Genomic DNA, 27,881 nt, shown 5'->3' with positions numbered 1-27,881 from the left:
AATAAACAAATCGGCGGAGCATTAATTGTCTTTTCTCTAACAAATTATTGATTTGAGTCAAAACGTAAGCGTTATAATACCACATTCCATTAAAACTGCATGTTGTGGAATTTTGCTCCCTGGGGCGCTATAACCGGTTGTGTGTTGATAACGTGCTAAAGCTAAAATAGTGCAGGAGTCTAAGTAAAGGCTGAATCCCGAATGCCTTCCGATTTCCTTTATAGTGCACTACGTAGGCTGTAGAAGCCGCTATTTCATCTCCTCTGAAGTGTACACTTTTAAGACGTTCGCGGTTATTTGGAATTTTGTTTCAATGTCGTCCGTTCTGGTTAGTGCGAGCTATTTAAAGTTTTCTTTTCGGGCTGTATTTGCTGGTTAGCAGACTAGCATCGAATCAAAGAAGGGGGGAGCGCCGGCCTGGCGATCCGGGGCTTTTCCTGAAACTCGAATCCGACCACCGTGAGGGAATGATGGGGCGCGACGCCGTTGATTTCCCGGTGGCTGTGGTGCTGCCGGCCGCTGGTAGCGGTGAAAGGACAGGACTGGCGACCCCCAAACAGTTCTGCACCTTCCTCAACAGACCACTCATCAGCTTCACCATCGAAACTTTTGAAAGGTATCTGATCGTAATCTGTTTATGAAGGTTGAGTGAATTCCTTTGCAGAGCCGTGTGTGTGTGTGTGTGTGAAGGCGACGATTTATACAGCTAGGTTACTAAAGCCGGTGTCTCATGTCATGTTTAAAGGAAAGAAACCAGCGTGTGTTTTGTTGACTTTGCAATGTATTCTGGGATATGTAGTGAGTGGACAGGAAGGCGTCACTACTGTCCAGACAATCACAGATTAAAAAGGACAAGGTTTTATTTTTGGCATCCACAATAGATTATTTAATGTAAGCAGATGTTTTAAGGCAAATTATTCTGGATTGGAACTAAGCACAACAGCGCCACCGATGGTTGTATGAATAATTACACAGAAGAAGCTGTGGCTGGTTTCTTTCTAGGCCAGGTTAAGTCAAGTGATTGAGATAATGATCAAAAATTTATTATCAGCTGTGAGGACAAATCACCTGATTTTCTTCTTCCCTTCTAACAGAATCCCATGGGTCAAAAGCATCGTTGTTGTAGTTGCTAAGGAGAGCCGTGACCCCATGCTGAACATCGTCCAACAGTTTCATCATACAAAAGTCAAAGTGGTCGAAGGAGGAACCACGAGACATAGATCCATCTTCAGCGGCCTTCAGGCGTTAAGTGAGAGCTCAGAGGACCCTGTGCTTCCCAGACCGAAGGTGGTCATCATCCACGATGCTGTGCGTCCGTTCGTTGACGAGGAGTTTCTACTCAAAATCACACTGGCAGCCAAAGAACAAGGGGTTAGAGCATTCTGCCTGCACAAATGTTCAGCTGTGTAGCTGTGCATTTACTGCTACCCATATACTATAATACACCTTTGTATTCATGCACTTATTCAATCTGTCAATCACGTGGCGTGTGAGCACAGTGCAAAAGATCATGCAGTCACGGTTAATGTTCACACCACACATCATCTGTCTCAGTGACTTTGAGTGTGGTATGTTTTTTTTGTACCATATGGACTGGGTAATAGTATGACCCCCATTTGAATTTTCTCCACAACAGTCTCTAGAGGGTGAGGAGAATGGTGTAAAAGAACAAAATGCATTCAGTGAGTGTTAGTTCTGCAGACAGAAACACATTGTTTATGTGAGACTTGTCTGAGCTTAAATAATCACTCTGTACAGCCGTGATGAGCAGAAAAGCATTGTGCTGCTGCCACAAGATTGGGTAACTTCATGAATGAGAAGTTGTTCTTATTAAAGTGGTAAAAAGCAAATCTGATTTGATACAGCTTCATCTTCTACCAGTTTTCTTTCTTCTTTTTTTTTCTGAATGAGTATGAGAGTCTGTTTATCTAGCTTTCGGAACCTTTTAACCCTAATCTAGAGCATCTATTGTTTATGTGCAATTACCCCAGACAACACTTTCATTCTGACCCATGTTTTCTGTGCTGTGAAAGCCTGTTGGCTTTATAACGCAAGACTAGAGGCATTTGTTGAGTTCTAAAAATTTAACGTCAAAAAACATAGACAGGTAGAATAGCTGGATCCTCATCCTATTCTATTCTGTCACTCTTCTGTCTTTCAGTACATCACAATAATGCTGCACTACCCTAATGGATGAACATCCCATCCATTGAATGTGCGTTTTTGACTATTTTTAACCATATTGAATGATCTTGCCCATAGATAAACAAAGAAGTTACTTTATTCACTGTTGCTATTGAAATACAGCCAGTCATGCAGCCTTTGTGATGGAAGATCCCCCATCCGTGCCTCAATAACGAACCGTTTCCTGCTTTCTTTATTTAAAATTGAGAGGAAACGAGCCTGTTCAGCTTTCTTTGGACCTGCTACAGAGCAGGATAGGATTTTACTTGCTCAGTTGTATCTCACACTCCTATCTGGAAGCATCTGCTTGTTATCATATGTAATATAATTTAAGCATATATAATCATACAACCCAAATTCAAAACCAGTAATTAAGGTTTTAAAATGATTAACATTATAGACAATTTTACCTGAGGTGGATTTATTCAAGTTTTAATCGCTGGAGCATCCTGTGGTTTCAGGATGAAACGATATTTATGTTGTGCTTATTTTACAAATACCTATGACCAAAAAATTCATGAAAGCATCCTCTGCATGTTTCACATAACCGTTTATTAGCAGCCCCAGCAACTACCCTTAGGCTTCCATTATAAACAGGCTTTATAAACTGTTTTAATGTTCTAGAGAAGCATGTCGGAATAATTGTCCATGGTTATCGCATATATGCTACAGATGTGGTTGATACGTTAGTTCAAAAAACATTGGAGAACTCCTAACTCTTTAATTCTTCAGCTTTTCGATGTTAAATCGTCCAGGGACTACACTAGAAGTAAAAGAAAAATGTTTATAGATACAAGAGTGAGGAATGTAAGTCTGGACTACAAATGACATCTTTATATGAAGTGAACTGAATAGAAAGTATAATGATGCAATTTTCCTTTGCCATATTGTGGACCCATGTTTACACCATAATATTGCAAAATGTTAAAAGTATGCTGGTGTTTGTGTCCTGGTTTGTCTCAAATCCGAAACAGTAATTCGGCAGCACGCACATTAAGATTAATGTTTTGACCGACTTGTTGAAACAAACCACAGTCCCATTGGTATTGTGTCATTTTAATGAGGTGAGTGAGAACTGACCAGAAAGATCTCTGAGAGTAATTGCTGCAGGTCACGGTGCTATCTGCATGTCCGAGTGTGTACTTTACTGCATGAAGTGCTGGTAAGGCTGTCACTTGTCTGATTTTAGTTGTCTGTTTCATCTTCTTTAGGCTGTTGCCAGATGGCCTTCATTATCTCTCCATTAGTCCTGATTATAAAGGAATGTCAGATTGAGTGCAGAGACATCCATAAAGCCTGAGCAGCTTCAACAGCATTACTTTACACAAAACATACTACTTACCCACTCCTCATGGTGATCAGCTATAATGGACTGAGATATAAGGAGCTCAGTTTGCTTCCTGTTTGGCTTATGGGTGCGTTATTTACAGGGGGGCTATGTGCTTAGGCTTAAACCTTCAACTGTGGATTTCTAAATTCTTTCTGAAAAGCAACTTCCTCTGGGAATCTCCGGGAAAAGCAAAGAAAATAGTAGCAACGTGTCTTAGAAACCACCCTGACTTGCAGTGTGTTATGTTTTAAAGTATCTCTAATTAAAGCATTATTTTGATGGTGTTATGAGAATCTAAGGTTCACTTTCTGCTGTAAGGCTTCTGGAGCCATTCGTCCTCTGGTGTCCACAGTGATTGCCACCACCTCCGAAGGCTTCCTGGACCACTCGCTGGAGCGAACCAAGTACAGGGCCAGTGAAATGCCCCAAGGATTTCTCTATGACGTCATCTATCAGGCCTACCAACGGGTAACTCGAATCACATTTGAGTATTTTTTTATTCATAGAAAAATGTACTACACTTGGATGAGGTGCTATTTCATGCACCAGCACCAGGAAGGGGCTTGTAAGCAGGTAACAACAGAATTGCATATGCTGTGCTGCTTCTCTGTCTATCTGTAATTCTTAATGTATTATAGCAAGTTAATTGACCAGTAAATAAAACATGCCCATAGTAGACTGTTACAGGAGATAGCTAGCCAGCGCAGTCCGTCTCTATAGTTTAAATCATGTACATTTTTAACATCAAATCAAGTACAAAACAATTGTTGAATAAATTTGGGATGTAACCGAATATGAATATATTTGAAATTGAACAGATTAAGTGATCCAAACTAATACTGTATCTACAGAGATGCATTCTTAAAGGTTCACAGGGCAAAAAATGTCACAAGGGTGAGATTTTAGGATACAGGAAGTAAGCATTTACATGTTTACTTCATTCATCCTCAGGAACTGGTCAAGGTTCGTTTTTATTTATGGAAATTAAACCAACTAAATTTGTTAGAAAATGTAGGTATGAATAAAAAACAGAGTCTTGCAAAAAGTAGAGGCTATTGCAAAAATTGGAGTTTAGGCCACTCCCACTTTGGGTTTAAATCCGAATACAGGTATGAATGTCTTAAGCATTAAACATATACAGGTCATGGTATTGCGCCACACCCGAGGTTGAATTCAACAGCTTTTACAGATATCAGCAATCTTCTAGATTTCTACACAGCACATAAGCTGATTCCTTAATTTATAAATACTTAGTTATGCCCAATCTGGTCAAAATTTGACCTGCAATCTGGGTTCCTGCAATTTATAGTCCACTAAATCCACACAATTAGCATTTAGCTAAATAATTTGTGATGCGCATTCTGGTGGTTTACCCGCTGTTTCAAATAATCTTGCAAGTTTTCTATGAGATTTAGGTGCAGTAGTTTTTCAGACCAGTCGAAGTGTCCAAGGGTTTCATCATGTTTGTTGAATAATTCACTCATATTTGGCTTTATGCACTCTACCATAATCATCCTGGAACGCTGGAGTGTCAGTGTTGTGTTCGGTTTGGACATGAAGTAAAGTTGGCAGTCTAACGATCTGACAAAAGTAAGACGCTGCCGTTGGTGGATATGACTAACTCTTTCTCTAGGGTGCACTTTTGCAGTATGTGATTGAAAACACAGCTACTGATTTCATGCGGGCCGTGTATTGCTGTTTACAAGGTCTATTATCAGTGCCCGAATTCCATCTTACTTATTTAACACATATTTCAGGAATGTCTTAAGTTGCCAGGTTTGCTAAATTTCCACTCAGGTGATATTTCCTACTGTGAAATATTCAAATATATTTGTATGTATGTATATTAGGCATGAGATGATACACAAAAGCCACAATATGATACATATCCCAATATAGGCTTCACAAGAGAATATATTGATTATAGAAAATGCATTATTTGAGCACACTTTGTAATAACAACACATAAAACCAAGAAAAGTAGTTTTGCATAGTTCCTCAACGCATTGAAATGAGCTTCTAGTCGCGCTGCCAGTACTGCACTACAACACACAAAGAGCTTCTGAATCCTGAAGCTTCTGAATTCCAAAACACAGGCGTCAGTTTTAACCCCCAAATGCAGGCAAGCCAACCACGGTAGAAACCGGAGTGTTTGTACATACAACAATGTTCATATGGCGCTCTTACGGGTCTGCTGTGAATTCTGGATAATGTAAAAAATCTGTGATATCAGCATTGTAGAGTACCGCTAACCTTTCAGAGGAAATGGAAAAAGCAGCACCAACCAGCAAATTAGCACCAGAATAGCTAAACACATCAGAGTGTATAAAAATTTTAGTGTTGAAAAGAAACACAGAGAGAGTAGATTTAGCTTTGGCTATTTTTAACTCTGAGGGTTCACCTTTACTGCTGTCTTTGGTGTAGAACATAAGAGTTCTCGAGTACTGATTGTCACATCGCTTTATAAATGAGAATGAAAGTCCCAAAGATGTCTGACATGGTGAAGAGGTATAGTCAGGCTATCGAGGTATATACATGGCTGATCTAATGCTGATATATGATATAACACTCCTGGGCCTTTTTGCATTCAGCTCCTACAGTGGTGAATGTATAGCTCTTTGCTTTTCAAACCGAAGCTTATATATCTTCCCGTGCTTGACATGAAGTAGTCCAGACTTCATTTTTTGAACTTCATTTCATCTACTTTTGCTACTCATGGTTACTGCAGTTTGTCTTTTCAATAAAAAAGAAGCAGTGACAGATTTGTAAAATGTGGCCAAGGGCCATGTGTCAAAGCTCTTACAGTGGTCCTTTCTGCTTGAATGATGTATTCACAGTGTGACATCCTTTGAGAATGATGGAGCTATTGTAGAGCCAAAAGAGACACCCAACCCCCAGTGTGTTATACTTTACAGAAGGCCAAAATGCCAAGGGTTAAATGACTGCAGGACCTGATGGCTTTTTTTTCTAAGATCACTGATCTCTCTCTCTCTCTATCTATGAAGACCTTTCTCCTTTGCTAAGGATAAAATATGGCATACATCTTGCCTCTGTAATACCTCAGGTAGCTCTCTGAAGTGTGATCTCAGAGCTGTGAGTTGGATTTTTGATTATTTATCTGCGGTCCCAGTGCCTCCCCTACAAGAAAAACCGGCTGTGGGTAACTTGATCCTAATACAAATCTCATTACATGTGGTAATGTGGTAAACAAAACAAAACTCAATTTTGATCCAGAAGAGTTTGAAAACTAGCATGAGTACGAATCTGTGGTAACTCGGGTCTTGAGGGGAGTGGGCGAGTTTATCCTTCCATGTTTTCCATTTTGTTTTGAACGGATACTTAATCTGTATGCATGTTTACCTTTTTCCTCTTCTGGGTCCTTCTCGGTCATCCATAGTAAATAAGTAAATAATTTCACTATTTCCTAAACACAAACACATGGTTCTGTTGTTGCTTTGCCTCATGTCCTGATTTCTCTCCACAGTGCAGCGAGTTTGACTTTGAGTTTGGCACTGAGTGCCTGCATTTGGCCCTGCAGTACAGCGGCACCAGTGCCAAGCTTATTGAGGGACCACCGACACTGTGGAAAGTAAGAGACGAGGCCTTCACTTTACTGGAATTTAATGCACGTCACATTTATTCAACCGGTCCACGCTGAGTGGATTTTGGACATTTTTTAAAAAAATTTCACTTTTGCTCCTTTTTTAGGTGACGTACAAACGAGATTTGGCTGCAGCAGAGTCAATTATCAAAGGTATTTATTTCAATTTTGCAATCGCTCCAACACACAGCCCATGGTCGAAATCAGCGCCTTTAAAATACCGGAGTTTATGTCTTAGTAAGCCAGAATCACGGCTCTGGGAAACGTCAGCAACACATTCTACCCAAGGTTTAGAAGGTGCTGTGTTTTATCACTGTTCAGTGATAGTTTGATTTGTGTGCATATTTATGTGATGGTGTTGGATCGATGCTTTAAGGGAAATTTCCATGCTGTCAGCTTGTCCCCCTGGCTCTTCTGCCCAGGCATTACTCTGTGCTTGGAGGGCAGCCCTGTAACATAATGCCAAACTGGGTTTAGAGTGGAAAAACAACAAAAAAAAAATGCTTTAAGACCCCTTCCCCAGAGAGCTTCATTTTCAGCTCCCAGTTAACCACTTTCTCAGGTCAAGCCTTTACAGTGTTGGATCCGCGGCTGCATTCGATCTTTTCAGAGAAAGGCAGTCTTCGTTATGGCGGTATTTGCATGCGATCGCATTTATGTTAAAGCGAAAGGTTGGATTAATCGCTCACGCTCAACTCTGCATCCTTCCGAATCCTGTGTCTGATTATCTGCAGACTAAACTCTGACCCTTTGATATGTGGGAGGTATTTTGACCACAAGCGATGCTTGCTGGGTTTTATTACTTGACCCTCTAAAAGTTTATTTTCTACACAATCCTTGATTGCTTGCTTTATACTGTTGTTTAATGTTCAGAGCCCCTTGAAGAATGTTCCCTGCATGGATCAGTGCAGTTACTTAATTGACATCTCTGAATGAAATGATAAGGTATTTAAAATGAGCGATGGTTCATATTTATTAGCTCGAAATAGACACGTTTTTTTGTTTTTGATTTCGAGTTTGCTTTTCACAGGTGCATCAAGTCTGAGTTCAGCGCCCTGCTGTTTCGTATTATTCGAGCTTAACAATTGTGTCATTTCTCATTTCCAGAGTCTCTCTCGCTGTCAGTATGCCTCATCTCAGGAGCCATGGCAGAAACCGTTGAGCTTTCCAGCCGGCTCCAGAAAAACCTGGAATCCCACCATATGGTAATGAGAATGATTTTGTAATACGTCAGGGTACAGTGATTATGATCATAATGTCTATATGACCTCATCTCCGTGCTCAGCAAAAGTAGCATCTGCTTGGGTGGCCTTGGTGTGTCAGATGTTCCTAGGCTAATGTATAATGCATGGAATCCCCCTCCCCAGCACACACAACCAAAACACACGAGCTCCAAACGGTCTCATTCCCACACTCTCGCTGCAAATCCACACTGGTATACACAAAGCCATAATTGCATCACCTGCAGACATCATGCTGAAACGGATACGCTGACTTGTGAAAGTCAATCAACCGCTCTTGGATTCGTTGGAGCCATCCGAGGTCCTCCACATTGTACTACAAGCTATGGTTTTCTCAGATTTCCTGCGAAATCCAGTTATTTTGTCACCCTGTTTAGTTCATGTGCTTGCTTCATACTGTGCACCGGTCATTCAGAGTGGCTGTGTTTCCGAAACCTTCCATTCAATTGCAGTATAATCGTTTGTCCGTCATCGCGCATGCTTGCTTAGTAAAAATTGCCATGAAGAACACCATGAATATTTACCCAAAGCAATGTAGAAATATTGAGGCTTTCAACAAAGATAATGAGGTAGATAAGCAGACGGTTTAATAAAAGCGGCTGCAAAAATGTCTGTAACCTATTTAGATATAAAGACATAGTTTGCATGGTTGTACTTATTATTTTTATATTTAATTTAATAAATGATTAAATCAAATAAATAATGAAAATGAAATAAACGTGCAGCAGTTTCTTTTACATGATCAATGCACTGATAATTTAGACAATGACAACCAGGCTTTAAAATGCTAGAACTTTACTTGTGATTAAGATAAAGCCTGCAGTTTTAAACTCTACTTACAATGTAGTAAAATATGTCAAAATGACACAACGTGCATGTTTTTCCCAGGCTGCTGCTCAAAAAAAATATTAACCAATATAACCAATACCGATATATATATATTTTTTTCATCCACTTCCCTTGAGCGTAAACGATTCTCCTGTTTCACGTTACAGGCAAAGAAGGTGTTATGATTTGTTTAACTTAGTCTTTGTCAACGTCTTCGTCAACGGCAGACGTTGGCAAGGGAAAAAAAAAAAAACGATCTGGGCATCACCTACATGGCTCTACACCTTCAAGTTATGTGAAAGTCGATCTTCTTTTTGTAATAGTTCCAAGTTCTAAATCATTAGAGCCAAGTGCATATCCTCCTTTTGATAATCTTGCGTTCTGCAGAGATCTTGGTGTCTAATAACGGATTGGCAGCAGAACTGGGACGCTCCTCAGGTGGTGGTTTGGAGTTTCGCGTCCTCTCTGTGCCCACGATCCTTGATGTGGTCCTCGGGATAAAAGAAAAGGAAGAATCGGTGGAGAAGGAAGTGAATTTCTCTCAAAGCCATCAGTGATTTTAATCCACATTACCTGATAGGGTTTCTCTGGTGCGAGACGCCCGTGATCTGATCCTCTTCCCAAGGGCAGGTGGTGTAGTTTGGCTTTTGGGTATAATTTGCTTTGCCAGGATGAGATTTGCAATAAAAGACTGAGAAAAGCGATGAGGTCATAATGTCACTTTCACAAGCGATGGAAGGAATAAAAACACCACAGGACACGCAGTTATAGGAGAATAAATAAGTGCTGTTACTGTCAGCACCCTGAAGTTGATTATTTTCCAATTACCGAATACCAAGAAGTGTTTTATTTCTCTTATACCAATGAAGACTGATGATGTCACTGACAATGATGTTAACTGAATGCTTATTTGCTTTTGGATGGACATAATATATTGAATTCATTCAAATGTTAATAACTGCTATTAGTGGGTTTAAGTGAGTTTTTCTGTAAGTGGGTCTTCTTTTCTTTTTCCAAATACAGTGTAATATGTCAAAAATAATTGTCTTTGGTCGTGTGTCACATGGTACAGATGCGGTAGATGGTAGAGATTGAGCGGAATATTCCTGTAATTCATTTATGAGACCAAAATGTTGTTTTATTCCTCCAATTCAGAGCTAAAAGATATTTGCCCTAATAAGCTCCTGACATGAAATCGAATCATTTCTATATCTGATTGAACATCAGTTTAACTTCTTAATATTATTAGCACTCTAAATTGTACAACTCTCACTCTTACGTCATCTACTGAGGGGAAAAATAACATTCCTTCCATACATTCTTGTCATTTCTGTGTGTGTAAGCGCTACGGCGTAACAGCCTGTGACCGATCCGTAATGAAGGAGGATTTTTTATGTCTAACATGGTTTAGTGCGAGTCAGCACACTTAATCTCAAAAATCTACAGGGCAGATTAAAATGCTTTTCTACTTCAGACTATAATTAGTTATATTTCAAGAAGGTTTAAGCATCCACATGTGTTTCTCATAACCATTTCATATCTACCATTTATTTTCTTATGTCACTGTTGAGTTTGTTCCCATCACAGCCTTGAGAGATTTATTTTATCGCTATGTGTGTTCTATTGACATAATATGAAAGAAATGCGTGCATGTTAAGTGTGTGTGTGTCCAGTAAAGGGTTAATAATAATTCTCAGTACGCAAACTGCAATCACTGTAACTGAATGTTTATTCTTTTGTGTTTTTCAGACAGTGGAGGTTATCTCATGCATAAAAGAAAATAATGAACTGCTGCTAAAGACCAGGAACTTCATCCAGATCTCTGTACTGAAATATTGCACTTGATATTTGTTCGACAGAAACATACATTATATACTTGACATACAGGGATTATTCCTGCTAAGTAAATGAATCATAATAGAGCTTAACATAATGCATCTGTCTTTGCAGACCAGTGGTGCGAGTTTATCTGAAACCGAGGAGATGGTGAAGGTTTTTGAGGAGACAAAGCATGCCCTTTTGTATCCGGTTGTTATTGTACAGGTAAGTGTCTATACACAGCAGAGACCGTTTAACAGATGCTGCAGGTTTGTTGTAATTGATTCAAAATATCACATTTCACATAAATTCTATTAACGCGGACTATTAAAATTCAACGCAGTGTCGTAATGTTCGCTATCCTGTTAATATTCCACATGAACTCTCTGACGCCGTATGACTATGTACAAGATGTAGGATGTTTTCTTGTCTTAAATGAAGTCTAATTACATCCATTGAATTCTCAAAGCTTCAAATCATGTCCCATTGTGTTTTTGGAAATTGGGCAGAACTGCTAATCCGTAATACACATAAACAGAAGGTCAGCGAAACTTCTGCGCAAGCATTTTGTCACCTCTGAAGCCAGATGGCAGCAACCGAAGCTGGAAAAAACCCTGGACAGTGTGCAAGCGGGTCGTTTTCCAACACGTCTACCTCAAAACAAATCTGTCTTAAACTTTGGAAATGTCATCTCATTGAAACTTAATTAGACTCCCACTGTGATTTGTGAAAGGCCCCTTAAACGTGTCTTGAAAACACCCCAACCATTTGAATGTGACTGTGAGGCACAATGCCAGTGGATCTAAGGCTTAGGGAATGCAAGAGTGTGTGTGTGTGTGTGTGTGCTCTCATTACAGCTCTTCAGTGTGTTTGCACACAGATGGCACCTGCTTGTCATCACGTCAGCTTTTCAATGAGTTTCATTTCAGACATGGGTCATGTGACTGTTGGCAATGTGACCAGCCACTTGACCTCTGACACCAGAGTTTGACACCAGGAAGTAATGTCTGAAAACCTTTCTGTACCAGAATTTTGACTTTGTAATATTGCATTTTCTCCAACTATAATATAAATAGCTTTTGTCACAGTGGTGGCCCAGCATTGTTTGTGGATTATTGCATAGCGATTGTTGTTAGGACCTGATAACCATAACTTGTCTTTTCAAAGCCAAAGGGTATCGGGGCTGAACGGTTAATCAGTTTCATGGTAGCGGTAAAGCCCCGACTCTAGTAAACAACCGTTTTTTGATTGTAGTGTCATTTGGGGTTTCTCTGTTAGTCATTGCTTATAAGATTAAGTGCAGATGAATTCTAGTCCTTCATAAAATCTGACATTTTGAGAAGAGAATCCAGATTTGCGAAAGACACAGCAAACAATGAAGCGAGCTCATGGAAAACACAGCAGAAGTTTAGTCACAGAATCCCCAGGCCTGTGTCAACGGCATACTTTTAGTTAGCAACTGGGTGCAGTGGAAACTTTACTGAGCATTTTAATTGCTGTCTTTGAAGTGGTTCTGCTGTTTACACGAGCACCCGACTTTCTGAATAGCAGGAGGATACTGTTGTACATGCTGAAATGGCTTCTCTTGGAAGATGGATTATGGTCTAGACGCAGCAACCACTTATTTGTATTCTACGTTGGTGGGAATGCACATTAACACATGGTTGTTTTCCATTCCGCATTGTTCAATCACCAGATACTGAATGTGTTTAAATAACGTCGGTTTTGGTGTTTGTTACCCTAGAAAAATAAATATGTGTGTCATCGTAACCCTGCTTTTAACGGTCCTCTTCTCCACGTCTATAGGTTCAGTTATGTATGTCAGAAGAGGCGGCAGATATCCGAAAGAACGAGGAGCTGAAGGCCATCGTGGATCTCTCTAGAATGGTCAAACAGGGGAATGTCTTACTCTACAGTGTGCAAATTATTTACTCCAAGGTAGGCTGCATTTTATAAATGACATGTAAAGTCATTCCAAGAATTGCCCAGATTCAGATTGTCTATAGATTTTGAACATGAATCATGTTCTTTATATTAACTTATATTAATCTGATTGGTCGAAAGGTGTTAGTGCTGGCTGAAAGGCGAATCTCAGGTTTATATTAAAGCATTCATCTTATAGGTTCTGTAGTAACTACCAGCTACCAGTTTTTTTTATGATCGCTGCAGCCACTGATGCATTTTTCAAAATTTGCAATGCATTATGCATTTTTTGTGGAAAACTATTTGAATTGGTGAAATTGCAAACACCTTGTTTTAAACTCCTATCAGTGAAGACACACATGTAATGACTTTTTTTGTAGTGGTAAATGTACACGTTTGATGCACATGAATCGAAGAAGGCTTTGGCTATTTGTGTGTTGTGTTGATGTCACATGACACGTCTTGTCCAATTGTTGATTGCTGAAGTTTCCTATGAGGAAATATACTGTGTTGCCAAAAGTTTTGGGACACCGCTCCAAATCATTGAATTCAGGTGTTTGGACTCGGCCCCTTAGTTCCAATGAAAGGAACTCTTAATGCTTCAGCATACCAAGACATTTTGGACAATTTCATGCTTTGTGGGAAAAGTTTGGGGATGACCCCTTCATGTTCCAGCATGACCGGGCACCAGTGCACAAAGCAAGGTCCATAAAGACATGAATGAGTGAGTATGGTGTGGAGGAACTGCACAGAGTCCTGACCTCAACCTGATAGAACATCTTTGGGATGAATTAGAGTGGAGACTGAGAGCCAGGCCTTTTCATCCAACATCAGTTCCTGACCTCACAAATGCGCTTCTAGAGAAAAATTCCCATAAACACACTATTCCCTAAACCTTGTGGAAAGCCTTCCAAGAAGAGTTGAAGCTGTTATAGCTACAAAGGGTGGGCCAACTCCATATTTATATACAGTCCCAAAACTTTTGGCAATATAGTGTAAGTATGTAGCATTTATGTAAGGAGTCTCCAGTGTTAGCATTTTGTAACACTCAGGGTTAAAGCTGTTAATGTATGGTTATGGCTTCTGGTGACAAGCTGCTTTATATTAATTTTAACTTCAGGAGAGAGAAAAAAGCGAGGCTGGTGAGGTAACTGCTCTTTCTAGTTGCTATGATAGAAGGGGTAACTGTTTTTGTGGACAATCAATGATATGACGTGTTGTTCTTTTAGAAATTAACCTGTAATTCTTGACAAATTGCTGTGGTTATAAGAAAACTAAGAGGTGTTTTGAAAATAATCAGTTTTAGGATGGGAACTATAACTCTGTAATTCGTGTCAGAATGGATAAGCCATGCCATAGATTATTTTCTTATAAGAGCATTCTCTGTCATGTTATATTCCCTACATATTAAATCAGCCAAAACACAAGCTGAAATATAATCAGGTTGTTTGTTGGACATGAAGTGACCATGCTGTTGTGCGTGGGAAAGTCTATATCACATCACCCTGGCTGGAGCAGTTGGGAGCTGTTCATGATTAGTTAGGTGTCTTTAGACGGAGGCCGAGCTTGCCAGGATGTGAGCCTGTGGAAGACGGAGCGCTCGCTGAATGTGACGTCAAGGTGCAATGTAATTAAAACAAGCTCCACCCTGCATTTGTCATTTGGAGGCCTGCGTTGTCCTTAGATATGTGAGCATTCCTCAGTCCAGAGTTCATGTCCTATGGAGCGCTATCGCACTTTCACAGTTTCCCCCTTCCAGCTGCAATCTCATTTTGAAGAAAGGGGAGTGGACAGAGATGATGTGTGCTCGGCATGATGGAAGACATCGTGTGTACATCATCGCATGCAGAAGTGGCAGAGTGTAAATCCTTCATGTAGGCCCTGGAATAATGAGCGTGATTCTTCCCAGATGCTTCTCAATCATAGTTTCGTGCCTCTTTATCCTGTTTGTATTTTTGGTGCCACTTTTATTTGCGAACTGGTGTCTGCGTCTTATAAACTATGCTCTGAAGTGATCATGAGAAGGATGGAGAATATAACATGGCAGGAAGCACAAATCTTTCATGAGAACTGTTAAAAGACAATCCACAGTGTTTTTCCACCAAGCCAAATGTTTACGCAAGAAGCTCTCCAGTCCGCAAGATACCCTGCTGGTTTCTATATAGATGAATTTCATAAGGATTACTAAACATTTTTTATTTTATTTTTTTATAAATACATTTTTTAATTCTAATCGAGTTTTATTAAAACCATGGTGCTCTGTTTTCTTGGATCCTTGTTTTATTTCCTCGGTTGTTTATTAGGAGTTCAAATCTTGCATCTTGTCCAGTTTGTTACTAGGTAGAGATATGTTTGCTGTATCTTCTAGATGCTGAAGAGTTTCGTTAGACTACTGACCAGAAGGTTGTCAGTTTAAATCCCAGGTCCACCAAGCTGCCACGGCTGGGCCCCTGAGCATGGCCCTTAACCCTCAATTGCTCAGTTGTATAAAAAATGAGATAAATGAGTCGTTCTGGATAAAAGCATCTGCCAAATGCCAGAAATGTAAATGTACTTGCTTTCTAAAATTACACTATTACACTACTATCCTGGCTGGCAGCTTAAACTGACCCTCAAACAAAGAAAAGAAATCACAAATTACAAGCCATAGTAAGAGCTGAAAAAACTTTCCAGAAGCACATTGGAATACATCTTAATATTTCTAAGTTGTGCCAAATAGCTTACAAATGTGTTATATTACTTTTGAGAATTGAAATAAAATAAGTTATGTTAGTTGCTTTTTTTTCTATAAACTCTCACATTTATTGGGTGTCCAGTAAGCTTAAACATTTATCTAAGATATATTGGAAAATGGTTAATTATCTATCATAAAAGCGCTTGAATTATACGAGAAAGTCCAAACCCTGCCTGGGGCTCAGCTTGCTAGCAAATTCTGTGTCATACATTTGATTTCTGCATATTTTTAAATAATTCATACTTACAATCGTTTTTATTTGTCATTTATTATCTTCAATAACTTACCCCTGGCTTGACCGTGCCTCTTGTGAAAGCATTTAAAAATGATTAAAATCTACAGCCTACAAGCCACAGTTATTCATAAAGGCCATAGGAAAAGGAACTGGCAACATTCACACCACCTGATCAGCCAGTTTGATGAGTTTTGACCTGATCAATGATTCCAGTGGTGACAGGAAACGTCACCAGATCCTTATAGCTGAGGGTCCTGGTGACCCATCACTCGCTGAAAAGGGTTGTCACGATGATATATGGGCACACTAATCCCCTGAGTGAGAGCCCTGGTGTTTACTCTCCCTCTGCTTCCTTCTCCTCAAAGAGCACAGCAAAGGAATCCTAAACCTGAGAGGAGATTATCCACCACTCCTTTAAAAAAAAGAGAAAGGGTGAAGAAGGGGGGGAACTCTAAAGAGCCATTCTCAGTGCTGCTGAGCCACCAGCAAATAACAGGTTGTGAAACTGGACACTTGGAAAGTGGGGTCTTTTCGCAGGAATGTGACGCATTTTGTACTTGCCAGCGTATTCTCACGGGGTTGCTTACATGGTCTGGACTGTATTTACTGTATACATATCTACATCTCTCAGACGTGCGTGTAAACACAATGTGTAATATCTGGCCAAAGAGAGTGTTGCAAATCATATGTAAGCTCTAAGCTCCAAGTATTTACTACAGAACAAGACAGTACAGAAATAAAAAAAAAAAACTGTGCCAATTTTTAAATATTTACATACACAGGAGAGAAATTAAAGGAAAAATCCTCCCTGAGTGTCCCACAGTGCTGTTCAACCATATAAGGTTCCAAGGCTAATATTTCTTTCATGCTAATAACTCTGTCGTCGCTTTTACACTCGTAGATCGCTAACTAGTCGAGCCGAGTCTCTGCATCGTATATATATCTGCGTTGCATTCTACTCCTTTGTCTCCAATATTTGTTATCTCCATGACTTCTGCGTTGGATTTCTCATTAATATGACAATTAACATGGCTGACCTGAAGCTCTTGGTCTTTTGTGTTTAGGAGCCAACATCAAAATCTGACTGTTAGCGCTTATGTGTGATTGTTGAATTTGAACTGTATGAGAATGGTTTGATGCAAATGATGCAAAATGCTTTGGCCTTCACAGTGACCAGAGCTCACCCTAATGAAACATCTAGGGGAGATTTTGGAGTGATCTGTTAGACAGCACTTCCAACCAACCTCATCAGAACAACTACTGAGGGAATAAACTTTAGGAAAGGACGGTCTTCATCCCTCCAGGACAAATCTGTTCTGGTGGATTATAGTGACCTGGTGGCTGGAGATTCGCAGACTTATCAGTAAGTTTTGGGTTAAAATAAAGATCTGTATTTTCTCATTGGAAGCACAGCAAACCAATTGTTGTGCACTAAGTAAACGATCTAAAACCGTAAAAATGTCTCATTTAAAAACAAACAAAAGGATACATCATACTAATTAGTGATGCTCTGTTTAGAGTTTCAGAGGAAGCATTGCTTCAAACTTTGGAATTTCTCTAGTCCTGGGTTTATGCTCCAATGGCCATTCTCTATTCCCAAAAGATTCCTACTTCTGTATTCTTGCCTACTTGTTGCACATTTGTTTTCCATCAGTTGGAAAAGCTAGATAAACCTCCTTGTTTTCCTTGTTTGAGGCTGATGTATCCATGCTGACAGTCTCCGAATCGGCCTCCCGTTCCCTGATGCGTTAACCTGGTGTTAAAGGAAAAAAAGCCACAGGAGGTCACAGAAACCCATGGCAACTCGTGCTGCATATAGCGCGTGATCTTTTTTATGCCTGCAGAGCTCCAGATGTGCACTGGCATGTGCAAATGTGAGTCTGCGGGGAAAAATGTTACTCACTGAGCTGCTGTTTACCCAGCTTTGATTTGACAGATTACACAAAACCCATCGGAGCTCATCAAGCAACTTTCACGAATACTTGTGCTGAGACTCAACATGAGACAATATTCTGACAAACAAACGGTATGTTATTATGGAAGACAGGTCCTTACTGGGTCCTCCGAATTGGTTTGTAAACAGTAAATCGGTAAAAAAGAACTGATTGTGATGTGTTTGGTCCATAAGCCTATGCTCAGGGAACACTTGGTTTAAATTTGTGGGGACCACCCGGGCTGACGCTTTGCGTGTCCACTGCTCGGTCAGCAATGAATTAAGAGTTTCAGCATTTTAATGCGGGATGGGCTTTTGGATCTTCTGAAAGGGTTTTGTTTTTACTCGACACTGACTAACAACTGAAACTGACAAACTGTCAGTAGAGAGTATGGAGGTTTCTTTAGTTCATGAGATTAAGGGGTTGTTACCAGCCCAAAGTGGATTATTTCAAGATAACATCATGTTCCAAAGTGTTTTATTCCCCTTATTATTCATATTGCAATTTGCCAAGGTTTCCACATTTCCTATTAAAGAGTGGCGTATCCTACAGACAGCAGTTTTATAGTAGTAACTCACACAGAGACTTACTGTATATATAATTGATGAAAAAGCATGTAATTGTTGATCTAGTGAAGTTTTCTGTGGAAGGAGTCTCCATTGTCAGTTCATTGGCCAAGGGTGGACCGTTTCTATAAGTTCTAGTACCTTACTGTATTTTTAATTTCACAGCAGATTACTCAACAGGCTTTTAACGTAATTAGACCTTGACCTCGTTCACCCAGTACTAGTTATTATATTGGTCACGTGTTTCATGTCTACTCTCTTTTGACTTTCACACATTACTGAGAGAAATTCCCATCAGACTTCCTCTTTCTCACACTCCGACCCCTGCTCGTCTGTTAAACGCAGTTGTTTAGTCTGCGACGTCGGCTTGTTTTGACATCCGTGTAAAAACATGAACTGTATACTTTTCTGAGGAGTGGGTGCTCCTGTTTTGTCGTTACATGCAACACCATACAAGATGGTCTTTCGGCACTTCTTGAAAAGGAAGCGATATACGTGACACCGTTGACTCCTAATGCGATATTTATAGCCAGTGGTCCATTGAGATTCCGAGCTGCGGAAGTTTTGTGTTTCTATGTGGGCTTGGGGATGTCATAACACATATTTCCTCCGTTCCTTCAGACCTGCGAATGTAAGAGTGCATTGTAGTCATTATTGTTTGCAGGTGTGTCTGTCGCCAAGCCACGTACAAACACAGTAATCACTCACTTGTTCAAATAGAAATGCATTCACTCGTAATGCAACTAAAGCTTCCTGTATTTTCTTTGCTCCGGTGCTGTGTGTGTGTCCGATTATGATTAAGGTGCTCTCGAGAAGAAAGAAGAGGATATAGACCCAGACAGCACAGACAGAGCTTTGTGGAATCATGTTTAGTTAGACGGGGAAAACTCTATAGATAACCACGTCCTTTTCAAACTCAAAGCGGAAACTTGCTTTATCACTTCTTTTTTTCTTCTTCTTGAACCTTAGTTTATCTGAGCTGCTCTTAAATCAACACCATGAAATGCAGCGTTTTCAATAGAAATGCTGGCGAGATTGAGGAGAAGCACTCAAAAGGAGAAATGTGCAGTCAAACAAAACAGGATCCCTCTCTATGAGGTGAGTGGGATTAGGGATGACAGGGTCCTCATAAGATATTTGGCATAGGTCCACACATTTTCCTTCCTACAGGAAAAAAAGGGAGGAAATTAAATATGTGCAAATTAAAGTGAGTAAAGTGTATAGTGAGACAAGTTATTTAATCTTTCTGTTCCCTAAGCAGTGACCTGAGGCTAGATTCGAACTTGGAAGGTGCTGTAAAAAAAAAACTTTTGCTGATAATTTATGAAGTCAAATTAATCAAAAGCACTATGACAACACGGCTTTTTTGTTCCATGGCAAAAGGCTCTAGTTTCAGCTTTATGACAAAAAAAATATAGCGAGTCCCTAGCGGCTGGAATCAATCAAAACCAGGTTCGAAAAAGCAACTTGATTTAAGATTCGTTGTCATTTTCTATTCACCAACGCATCAAATATGAGCTCCAACCCTGCGTGACCCCTTCTGCCACCTGATTTGAGCTCATCCATAACGAAAGTAGCCATCTTCACATGAGAGGACACTTCACCGAGGACGACACTGGGATTTAGGCCCATATCAAATCTCTAGAGCTGATGGTATATGAGCTGGAGATTTCTGTCATGGTCTTCCCCTCTAGCTACTGTCCACTGAATGGAGGCTGGAGATGGAAAGGGGGGGTCAGTCTGTACCCAGAGCTATCATAATACCCTAAAAGAAATGCACTGTCAGAGCAAGAAATGCAATACTGCTTAGGCAGAGACAGCACTGCTTTTAAGTCTATTGTGTCAGGCTTTCGTTCTCATGACATAGCTTAGAACTATGAAGTAGTATATGGCTCGATGATGTTGTTTTGCAGAAAGAAAGAAATGTTTCTTCTAGCATGCATTTGTTCTCAGTTTTCTTTTACCTCTTTCTTTTACTCCATTTGTAATAATCTCTACAACTTAATTCGTATTGCTTAATACAATTTGTACTACTATGTATTATGTAACTTCAGTCACAGCCATTAAGATTATGATAAAGGGCAAAGTCAGCGTTTGTAATTTTATTTTCTTCTGAAATGGAACAACATCCACATTTTTCATGAGCTCTGTGTTTTGCTAATGTTTTCGTTCACTGACATTTATCTGACGTCTGTGGAGTTCAGAATCTATTTTGTAATGTTGGAATTTCTCAAGACATTAGTCTGGAAATCATGAATCATCATGTGATCGTTCTCAAAAAGTCGTTGACTATTGAGCTTCCAAAGCATAAAAATGATTTCAGCATGCATAAAGGATTTAATAACAATCTAAATGATAACAATTTGTCTGCAACGCATTGTTTTTCGTGCTTCCTTTGAGGTGGTGCCCTCTTGTGGTAGCTGGGAAACATCGCTCTAACACACACTTCTAATCCAGTCATGAGTGATTTAGTCATTTAAATCAGAGAGCTAGTGCTCAGCTTATTAAAAAGTCTCTTTTTCTCTCGACCAGATCCAAACTGTTATATTTCTTCCCCATTTTTTTTTCCACTAAAGGTGATGTCAGGAGGTGTAAGACCATTCAAAAGCAATGAATCTGGCCAGGGAGTGGTGCAAATTGTTAGTGTTGAGATCCTAATTGCTGAAGATCCATCTTCAAAGTGTGCGCTGGTGCGAGGCAGTGGTGGTTCGCTTGCTGCTGATGGAAAGCTTGATTGCAGCTCTGGAATTTCCAAGGACAGTTAGGCTATGGCTTCTCACTGTGTGGTCTGGCTGGCATAAGGGCCATCCATTTTTCTTCAGCAAATTTTCCTTTCTCGAACAAAACCAGCCCAATGTGTGCCACTGCATTTTGGTTATTGCTCGAAACTATGCCAGTGTGATCTTTCAACTGAACTTGAAGGCAAGATTTTTTAGAAATTACAGGTGTGTCACAAAATCTGCTTTTCTCTGGGCTTTTTTATTCTATATCCAAGATCAGTAGGAACTTTAACTTAGAAGTTGTGTATTTTAATAGTGACATTGGGGAAAAGGTAATATGCATACAGTCCACCAAACTAGTGACAAATCTAAAAACAAATCCATTGGCTGACCTTTCCACAATTGTACCAGTAACAATAATATAACATTAATAAACAAAATTGCATCAAATTGTAGCTCATTCATTCATTCATTCATTTCTTCTGCTTTTCATGGTTGGGTTTGTGGTACCAACAGGCTGAGAAATTAATTCCAGACTCTATTCCCAGCTACAGAATCCAGCTTCCCTTGGGGAGATCCCCACACATTCCTAAGCCAGCTAGGAGCTCTCTCCAGTGCGTTCTGGGTCTGTCCGAGAGTCTTTTCAAACAAGTGAGACATACCTTACACAGTTCTACTGACCGGGGGTATCCTTATACTGGATCCTCTTAATTTGTAGGAGCTGTGGCTCTAGTCTGAGTCTCTTCTTGATTGTCAAACTTCTCAACATGTCTCAGACATTAAACCCACCAGTCCTGGGGAGGAATCTCTATCCTGTCACCTTTATTCTTTTGGTCACTACCCATAACACATGATCATAGGTAAGGATGAGGATGGGTGAGGTAGATTGAGTGGCAAATTTTGTCTGCAAAGTCAGCACCTGAAGATCGACCACCACAAATCAGTACAGTAGCCGTGACACTATCGCCACTGACCTGATCATAAGAAGCAAAGACATAAGATAATAAGATATTATAGAGTCATATGCCTTGAGCTAGGTTGCACCCTTCACCTTAAGGGAACCTCCCACTCTTTTTAGAGAGAGAACCATGGCCTCAGACACACATATATATATATATATATATATATATATATATATATATATATATATATATATATATATATATATATATATATATATATATATATATATATATATATACCTGATTTGCATACTCCTCTGACTCCTCCCAAAGCTGTACAGTTCTGCTATAAATGTGTGATTCCCCTATAATTGGAACAACCCCTATAATTAGAATGACCCCATTTTTTAAACGAGTGACCACCATGCTATTTTTCTAGTCTAAGAAAAGACCGCCTCAGATCTCCATGCAACATTGAATAAGTGCGTTAACCAAACAACCCCATCCTTATCCAGTGCCTTCAGCATCTCCAGCTGAATCTCATCTACCCCATAACCTTGCACTATGAAGATTACTTCTGAAAGCAAGCCATGTCTATTTAATTAAGTAAGTCCTCAACATGCTCCTTCCATCTCTCAATGGAAGGTCAGCGTTATTGAAGATGAATGAATGAACGGATGAATGAATGAAAATTATCCATAGATATCTTCAGCAGATCTCACATGGAGACACATGTTTTGTTTACACAAAGCCCCGACTCCCAGAATCCCTGTTGGCCAAGTGTATCAAATTTATCATCTTTATTAACAGCAGCTTTCTACATCTTGGTAAAGCAGCTCTCAGGCCCATTCATTTTTATTCCACCAGCAGCAAAAACAGGGTAATTTCTGAGCAAGAACACAACCAATCAGGTTTTGTCTTCAAATGCATTTTTCTCTCAAGTTCACAGTTTACTTTGAATCACATTGTTTCAACAATTCAATTTTTCCCCAAACATATTTAAAAGCAATGCAGTTTTCACCAGTACACCTTTATGCATGTCTAATATAATGATTGTAAATCTTATTTAGCTTTGATCTGAATTCCTGCAGGATTTTGTACTGCTTACTAAAGTTATAGGTCTGAATTCCCAGCTGAATCAACCTGCACTATAAGAGGACATGTGCCTCAACTTGGAGCTGCATAAAGCACCAGTGAATGTTTTATCCATTTTAGAAAAAGCTGGAAAAGACACCGGGCATCGGTGGAAAGTTCTCTCATTACAAGTGACAAGTTATTACGTCTGCTAGATGGAGACTTTTAAGAGGAATTAAGATGTGCATATTGCATTCCCTCTTTTCTTTAAGTATGAGCCATAACAATAGACAGAGTCGAGCTCATTAGTCGGGTTTCTGCCGCTTCCCCTGGACTGCTGTCAGTTCGCAGTGGAAACGTAGTGAAGCGTGAGAGTATTGGGTGCTTCACACATCACTTCTTTTCCAACTCTGACTGATTTATGGGGCACTGAATTCTCAGTGCTGGGTCATTTCAGATCGGAGTGTTTTTCACCGCTAGCACGTTTCTCCGACTCCTGTGGGGTTCGACTTTTCTTTTATAACGTAGTAAGGCTTTATGAGCGAACCAGAGTAGAAATCTCATTTCTGTTATTAACCAGAGAATAGCATGAGCTCATTTGATCTTTGAGAAAAGTACACCTTTAACTCAGCAGTGGATAAACATAAAATATTGGCAGGACAGGAATAATTTAAGATCTCCTGGCGTTTTCTCAATAGCGTTTTTATATTTTTTACTGTTTTCTTGCTTGGTTAGTTTAGAGCAGAATTACAATAATCCTGTTAAAGGAACTGGGCATTTTAAAAGGCCAAACTATTACTTTCTGTTTACATTTAATTAATAAATTGTCTTGGGCCTACCATTGAACAAATTCAGTGGAAAACTAAGGCAATAAGGTAAAGTCATTCAGAAAGCCAACTCTGAATCAGCACCAGGAAATTCTTACTTACTCTGACCTTTTCTCATGATATATGATTTATATTCCACCATCAATATTCCTCAGTGGAAACCGTTTAATATAGGATCTTATGCAGGCGTCGAATCTTTGATCCTCCTTGGTGATCTTTCACTGGCTTTCATGACTTAACTTATTTCTTATTTTCTTTCTTTCATTTTCATTTTGCCAGTATTGATGTCAGCCCAATAACAAAACCGACCACATGAACAGTTTTGTGTTTAGCTGTGGTTCATTTTTGCAACAGGACTGTAAAACAGTTGCGGATGGGAGGAAAACATCGCCCTACGCAGATATGACAGAAATCCCTACTAAAAAAAAAAAAAAAAATCCTCCATGCATATTTGATGTATGGAAATGTCTCGGTTTGAGCTGTCAGATATAGAGACTGTGTAAAGAGATTTTGGCTTTACAGTGTATTGAGTATTTCTGTTGACTGCACACAGATGGCGTGGCTTCTTCGCCAATACTTTTTTAAAAATAATTAAGTCAAAATATAGTGACTGTTACATAAGAAAAAAAACAGGAAACCTTTTGGCCATTTTTTTCATGTCGGTGCCAAAAATAAAAATTTAAACAGTGTCGCATTGCATGAGAAATGCTGGGATTAGATTTATGATTTCAACTCTTAATTTGATGTGCTTAGAGAAAGCAATACTTTAATCAATAAGCGAGTCGTGAATCATCTGCAAGTTCACAAACAGACCCTCGTGTGGAAAGTCTGTGTCATGAGGCATGGATTTTAGATCATGGACAGAATCTGCTGTAGGTGCATTTGCTACTCATTTACTTCCTATTGTTGGTTTTAGAGACAACGGAGATCAAAACCCATAACTTTTTGGTTCTGAAATTGTTCAGTCACGGTCAGTGTATGGCTAGTGGCCCTATGGCATGGTGTCCTGTCTTATTTGCGATGGGATGGTGTTTCCTTTGTTTAATCAAGCAATCTTTCTTGAAGTCATTCAGTGTGGCTTCGATTTATGAGGTAATCAGCAGCGCAGTCCAGGACGGAGACGTTACATGTCCGGGTTATCGTTTTTTTATTCATAGTTGACGACAGGCTGGTGGTCAGCAATGTTTTCATCTTCTCAGATTTAACTACTCACTGTTATGTTATGTGGTATGATTTACCTCAGTGTTGAAACTCATTCTGAATCGTAAGCACTTCCTGCTGCACTACACACACACCACATTAGCTTTGACTAATCTGATTAGACTGCATGGATTAGAGAGCATGGAGGTACATCACACCACAGCGAAACTGTGAACTATGATCTTTACAAAAACAGGAACACCAAAGCACTGACAAAACCAAACACAATAAAGTTGTACATCTCTCTCGCTAGCATGAAAAGCAGTCACTTTGCAAAAGTATGGCAGGAACAAGGGTAAGGAAAAGGGGTTGGGAAAGCTATCCTGCCACACAAGGCAGAATCAGATCATATTTGTTATATGAGATGTGGAGAGAAAGCATCACAACGCGTAGCTAAATATGGATCAACAGTTTTTCCATCGCCTCAGGGAGTTTTTTTTTTTTGTGTCTCTGGCTTCCTCATTAAGGCTAAATATAAGTTGAAATATTAAACTTTGTGAATGTTATTCGGAATTTTTTATATTCCTGTTGAGCTGCTTTGCAACTTTGCTTAACAACGTCCATTGTTAAAAGCGCTACATGAATAAAATAGAATTGTAACCAATCGACTTGCTGACTTTTTGCCAACGTGATGCGCTACCTTAAACTGTTTCTTTTGTAAAGGATAATTACTACTTCTTGTGAGTCAGCATCTATTTTTTAAGGCTGTAATAATGCTGACTAACTCACCATGCTTTAACTCACCATTACATGATTACATTATGTACAATGCTGACTGGAGGTTAATGTGCTCATTCCAACAACTTCTCCGTTCTACAGTAATCCACAGGGACTGTATTTGAGACTCTACACAAATTCTAAGACTAATACTAAAGAAAGTCACAGCTAGTGAGACTCAAAATGTTGCCAAATGAACGTTAGTCTTTAGTCCCATTTAAACACAAAGTACACAAACATCTAACAGACACAAACTGATGCCCGGGGCATCTATTAGCGCTGTGTCTGGGCTTCAAATGTGAATTTGAATCATCTGATTTGCTAAAATATTAAATTACACCAACTTAATGAATAGTGTAGACATCTCAATGATGCATTTTAGCCAAATTCTAGGGGGAAGCCGGGATATACCCTTAATGCAATTGCTTGTGGCCGACCAAAACACGAGACTGGAAGCACATTAGAGCTTTTAGTGGAATAAATTTATGATAAGCCCACCTCTGATATATGGACAAGGTTTTCGACCCCTGCCCTAACAGATAATAATAAGCTTGGCAAACTCTATGCTATGCTTTAAGCGCGTAAATCGTATAAAAAATGCAGCCCTTTGTTCTAATCGAGCATTAGAGTTACTACGTGCCGTATGGACGTTCTTTGAAATCGAAAACATTAGTGTCAGAAGTGGGATTTCCAGCATGAGCCACACGAGACGTCACACGATTGGAATTCATTAAAAATAAACTACGGCAGGGTGACACAGTTTATTCCTGAGTGAAAGTGACTTGAAAGCATGCACTCCCTTTGAGTTTGAACCCGAACAGAGAAAGTATATTACGTGGAAAACCCAACGTTGTATCCAAATGGAATTTCCATTTTCATTTTGATTTCATTTCCACGCAGAAAAGCAATTCAGGTGACAAATTAGGAGCGGGATCGACGTTATTTGTTGCACGGCAATTAGCAGACGGTGCACGGCACGGGACGGGAAAAGAGCGGTCGTTAAAAACGCATACGTCGCATGAAATAAGACCACGCCAGAAGACAAACGCGAACACGGAGAGACCGTAAGAGGAAGATAAACATTTTCAAGAGCTTGACTGATTTAACAAATAAAAGCTCTTTTGGTGGCTTTGATGTGTTCGCTGCCTAATATCACAGCCTGTAAATTGTTAAGAATTCCGCAGAGCTATCGTGTCGGACATCTCCTCGACGAAGGCCACTGGTTAAACTAAATATTAAACATGTGTGTTACAGTCAGAAACCTGCCCAGATTATGTAATAAAGTACATTCCCCATCATTTTAACTGCTTTCTCACAGTGCTGGGGTGGGTCCATTGACTCACTCAGGCTTTGTGCAAGACTCTATGTTTATCTCTGCACTTTTTTATGTTTTGTTGCTGGGGGTTTTTTGTGGTCTTTTATATTCGTGACTTTCTTGTCCTGAACGGAACTAGGAAAAGTGGTTTGTGCTTTCTGTTTACACCCCATTTATCCTTTGCTGAAGGGCCGTTAGTTATGACACCTGTGTAACCTTTTGTAATGTGTGTGTGTGTGTGTGTGTGTGTCTTTGTTTGTTCCTTCAGGTCCCTGAGCTCTGGGAGAGGTCTGTAGAAAGGCTAACAGAGATCATAGAATCTCTTATCAGAGACAGAAACCCTGTTCTTATTGGACAGATGCTACAAGCCTGAGGCACCAGGGTCAGCACACACACACACACACACACACTACATTTATAATCCTCTTTTTGGATTTTTTCCAGTTACATGTATGTTTGTATTGTAATTAAATGATTAAAGAGTGATGCATCCCACCTCAATCCCAGTAACCCAGAAGAAATCTGAAGTGCAGTATATTTTATTTTTAATCGAAGCTATACTTTCTGTTAAAAAATATATATATATATATATATATAAAATATTCATGCCAAATGTCTCAAATGTAACAGACACATTTTGTCCCTATAAGAAGATTAAAAAATAAAACGCACTCATTGCACCTCAGCCATTAAATCCACTGTACTGTCAATACATTATATGTGAAAGCAGTT

The 27,881-nt window shown here is 39.6% G+C and overlaps 1 protein-coding gene across 2 annotated transcripts; it reads left to right on the top strand.

Annotated features, from left to right (window-relative positions):
• The first annotated feature begins 152 nt into the window (after positions 1 to 152).
• Positions 153 to 27,881, top strand: crppa (CDP-L-ribitol pyrophosphorylase A). Of its 2 annotated transcripts, XM_058414173.1 has the most exons (10): positions 154 to 616; positions 1,095 to 1,371; positions 3,833 to 3,982; positions 6,999 to 7,103; positions 7,223 to 7,268; positions 8,223 to 8,320; positions 10,934 to 11,008; positions 11,135 to 11,227; positions 12,809 to 12,940; positions 27,418 to 27,880. In XM_058414173.1, the coding sequence occupies exons 1-10, from the start codon at positions 468 to 470 to the stop codon at positions 27,520 to 27,522; spliced, it is 1,230 nt and encodes a 409-aa protein (XP_058270156.1). In that variant the 5' UTR covers positions 154 to 467; the 3' UTR covers positions 27,523 to 27,880. The 2 variants fall into 2 exon arrangements, with proteins under 2 accessions (XP_058270157.1, XP_058270156.1); XM_058414174.1 differs by lacking the exon at positions 3,833 to 3,982 and having other exon boundaries at positions 153 to 616; positions 27,418 to 27,881.

Source organism: Hemibagrus wyckioides, linkage group LG17 (assembly GCF_019097595.1).
Source record: "Hemibagrus wyckioides isolate EC202008001 linkage group LG17, SWU_Hwy_1.0, whole genome shotgun sequence".
NCBI classification, from domain to species: Eukaryota; Metazoa; Chordata; class Actinopteri; order Siluriformes; family Bagridae; genus Hemibagrus; species Hemibagrus wyckioides.
The sequence above is the reverse complement of the archived record's forward strand: the minus strand, read 5'-3'. Positions and strand labels throughout refer to the sequence as shown.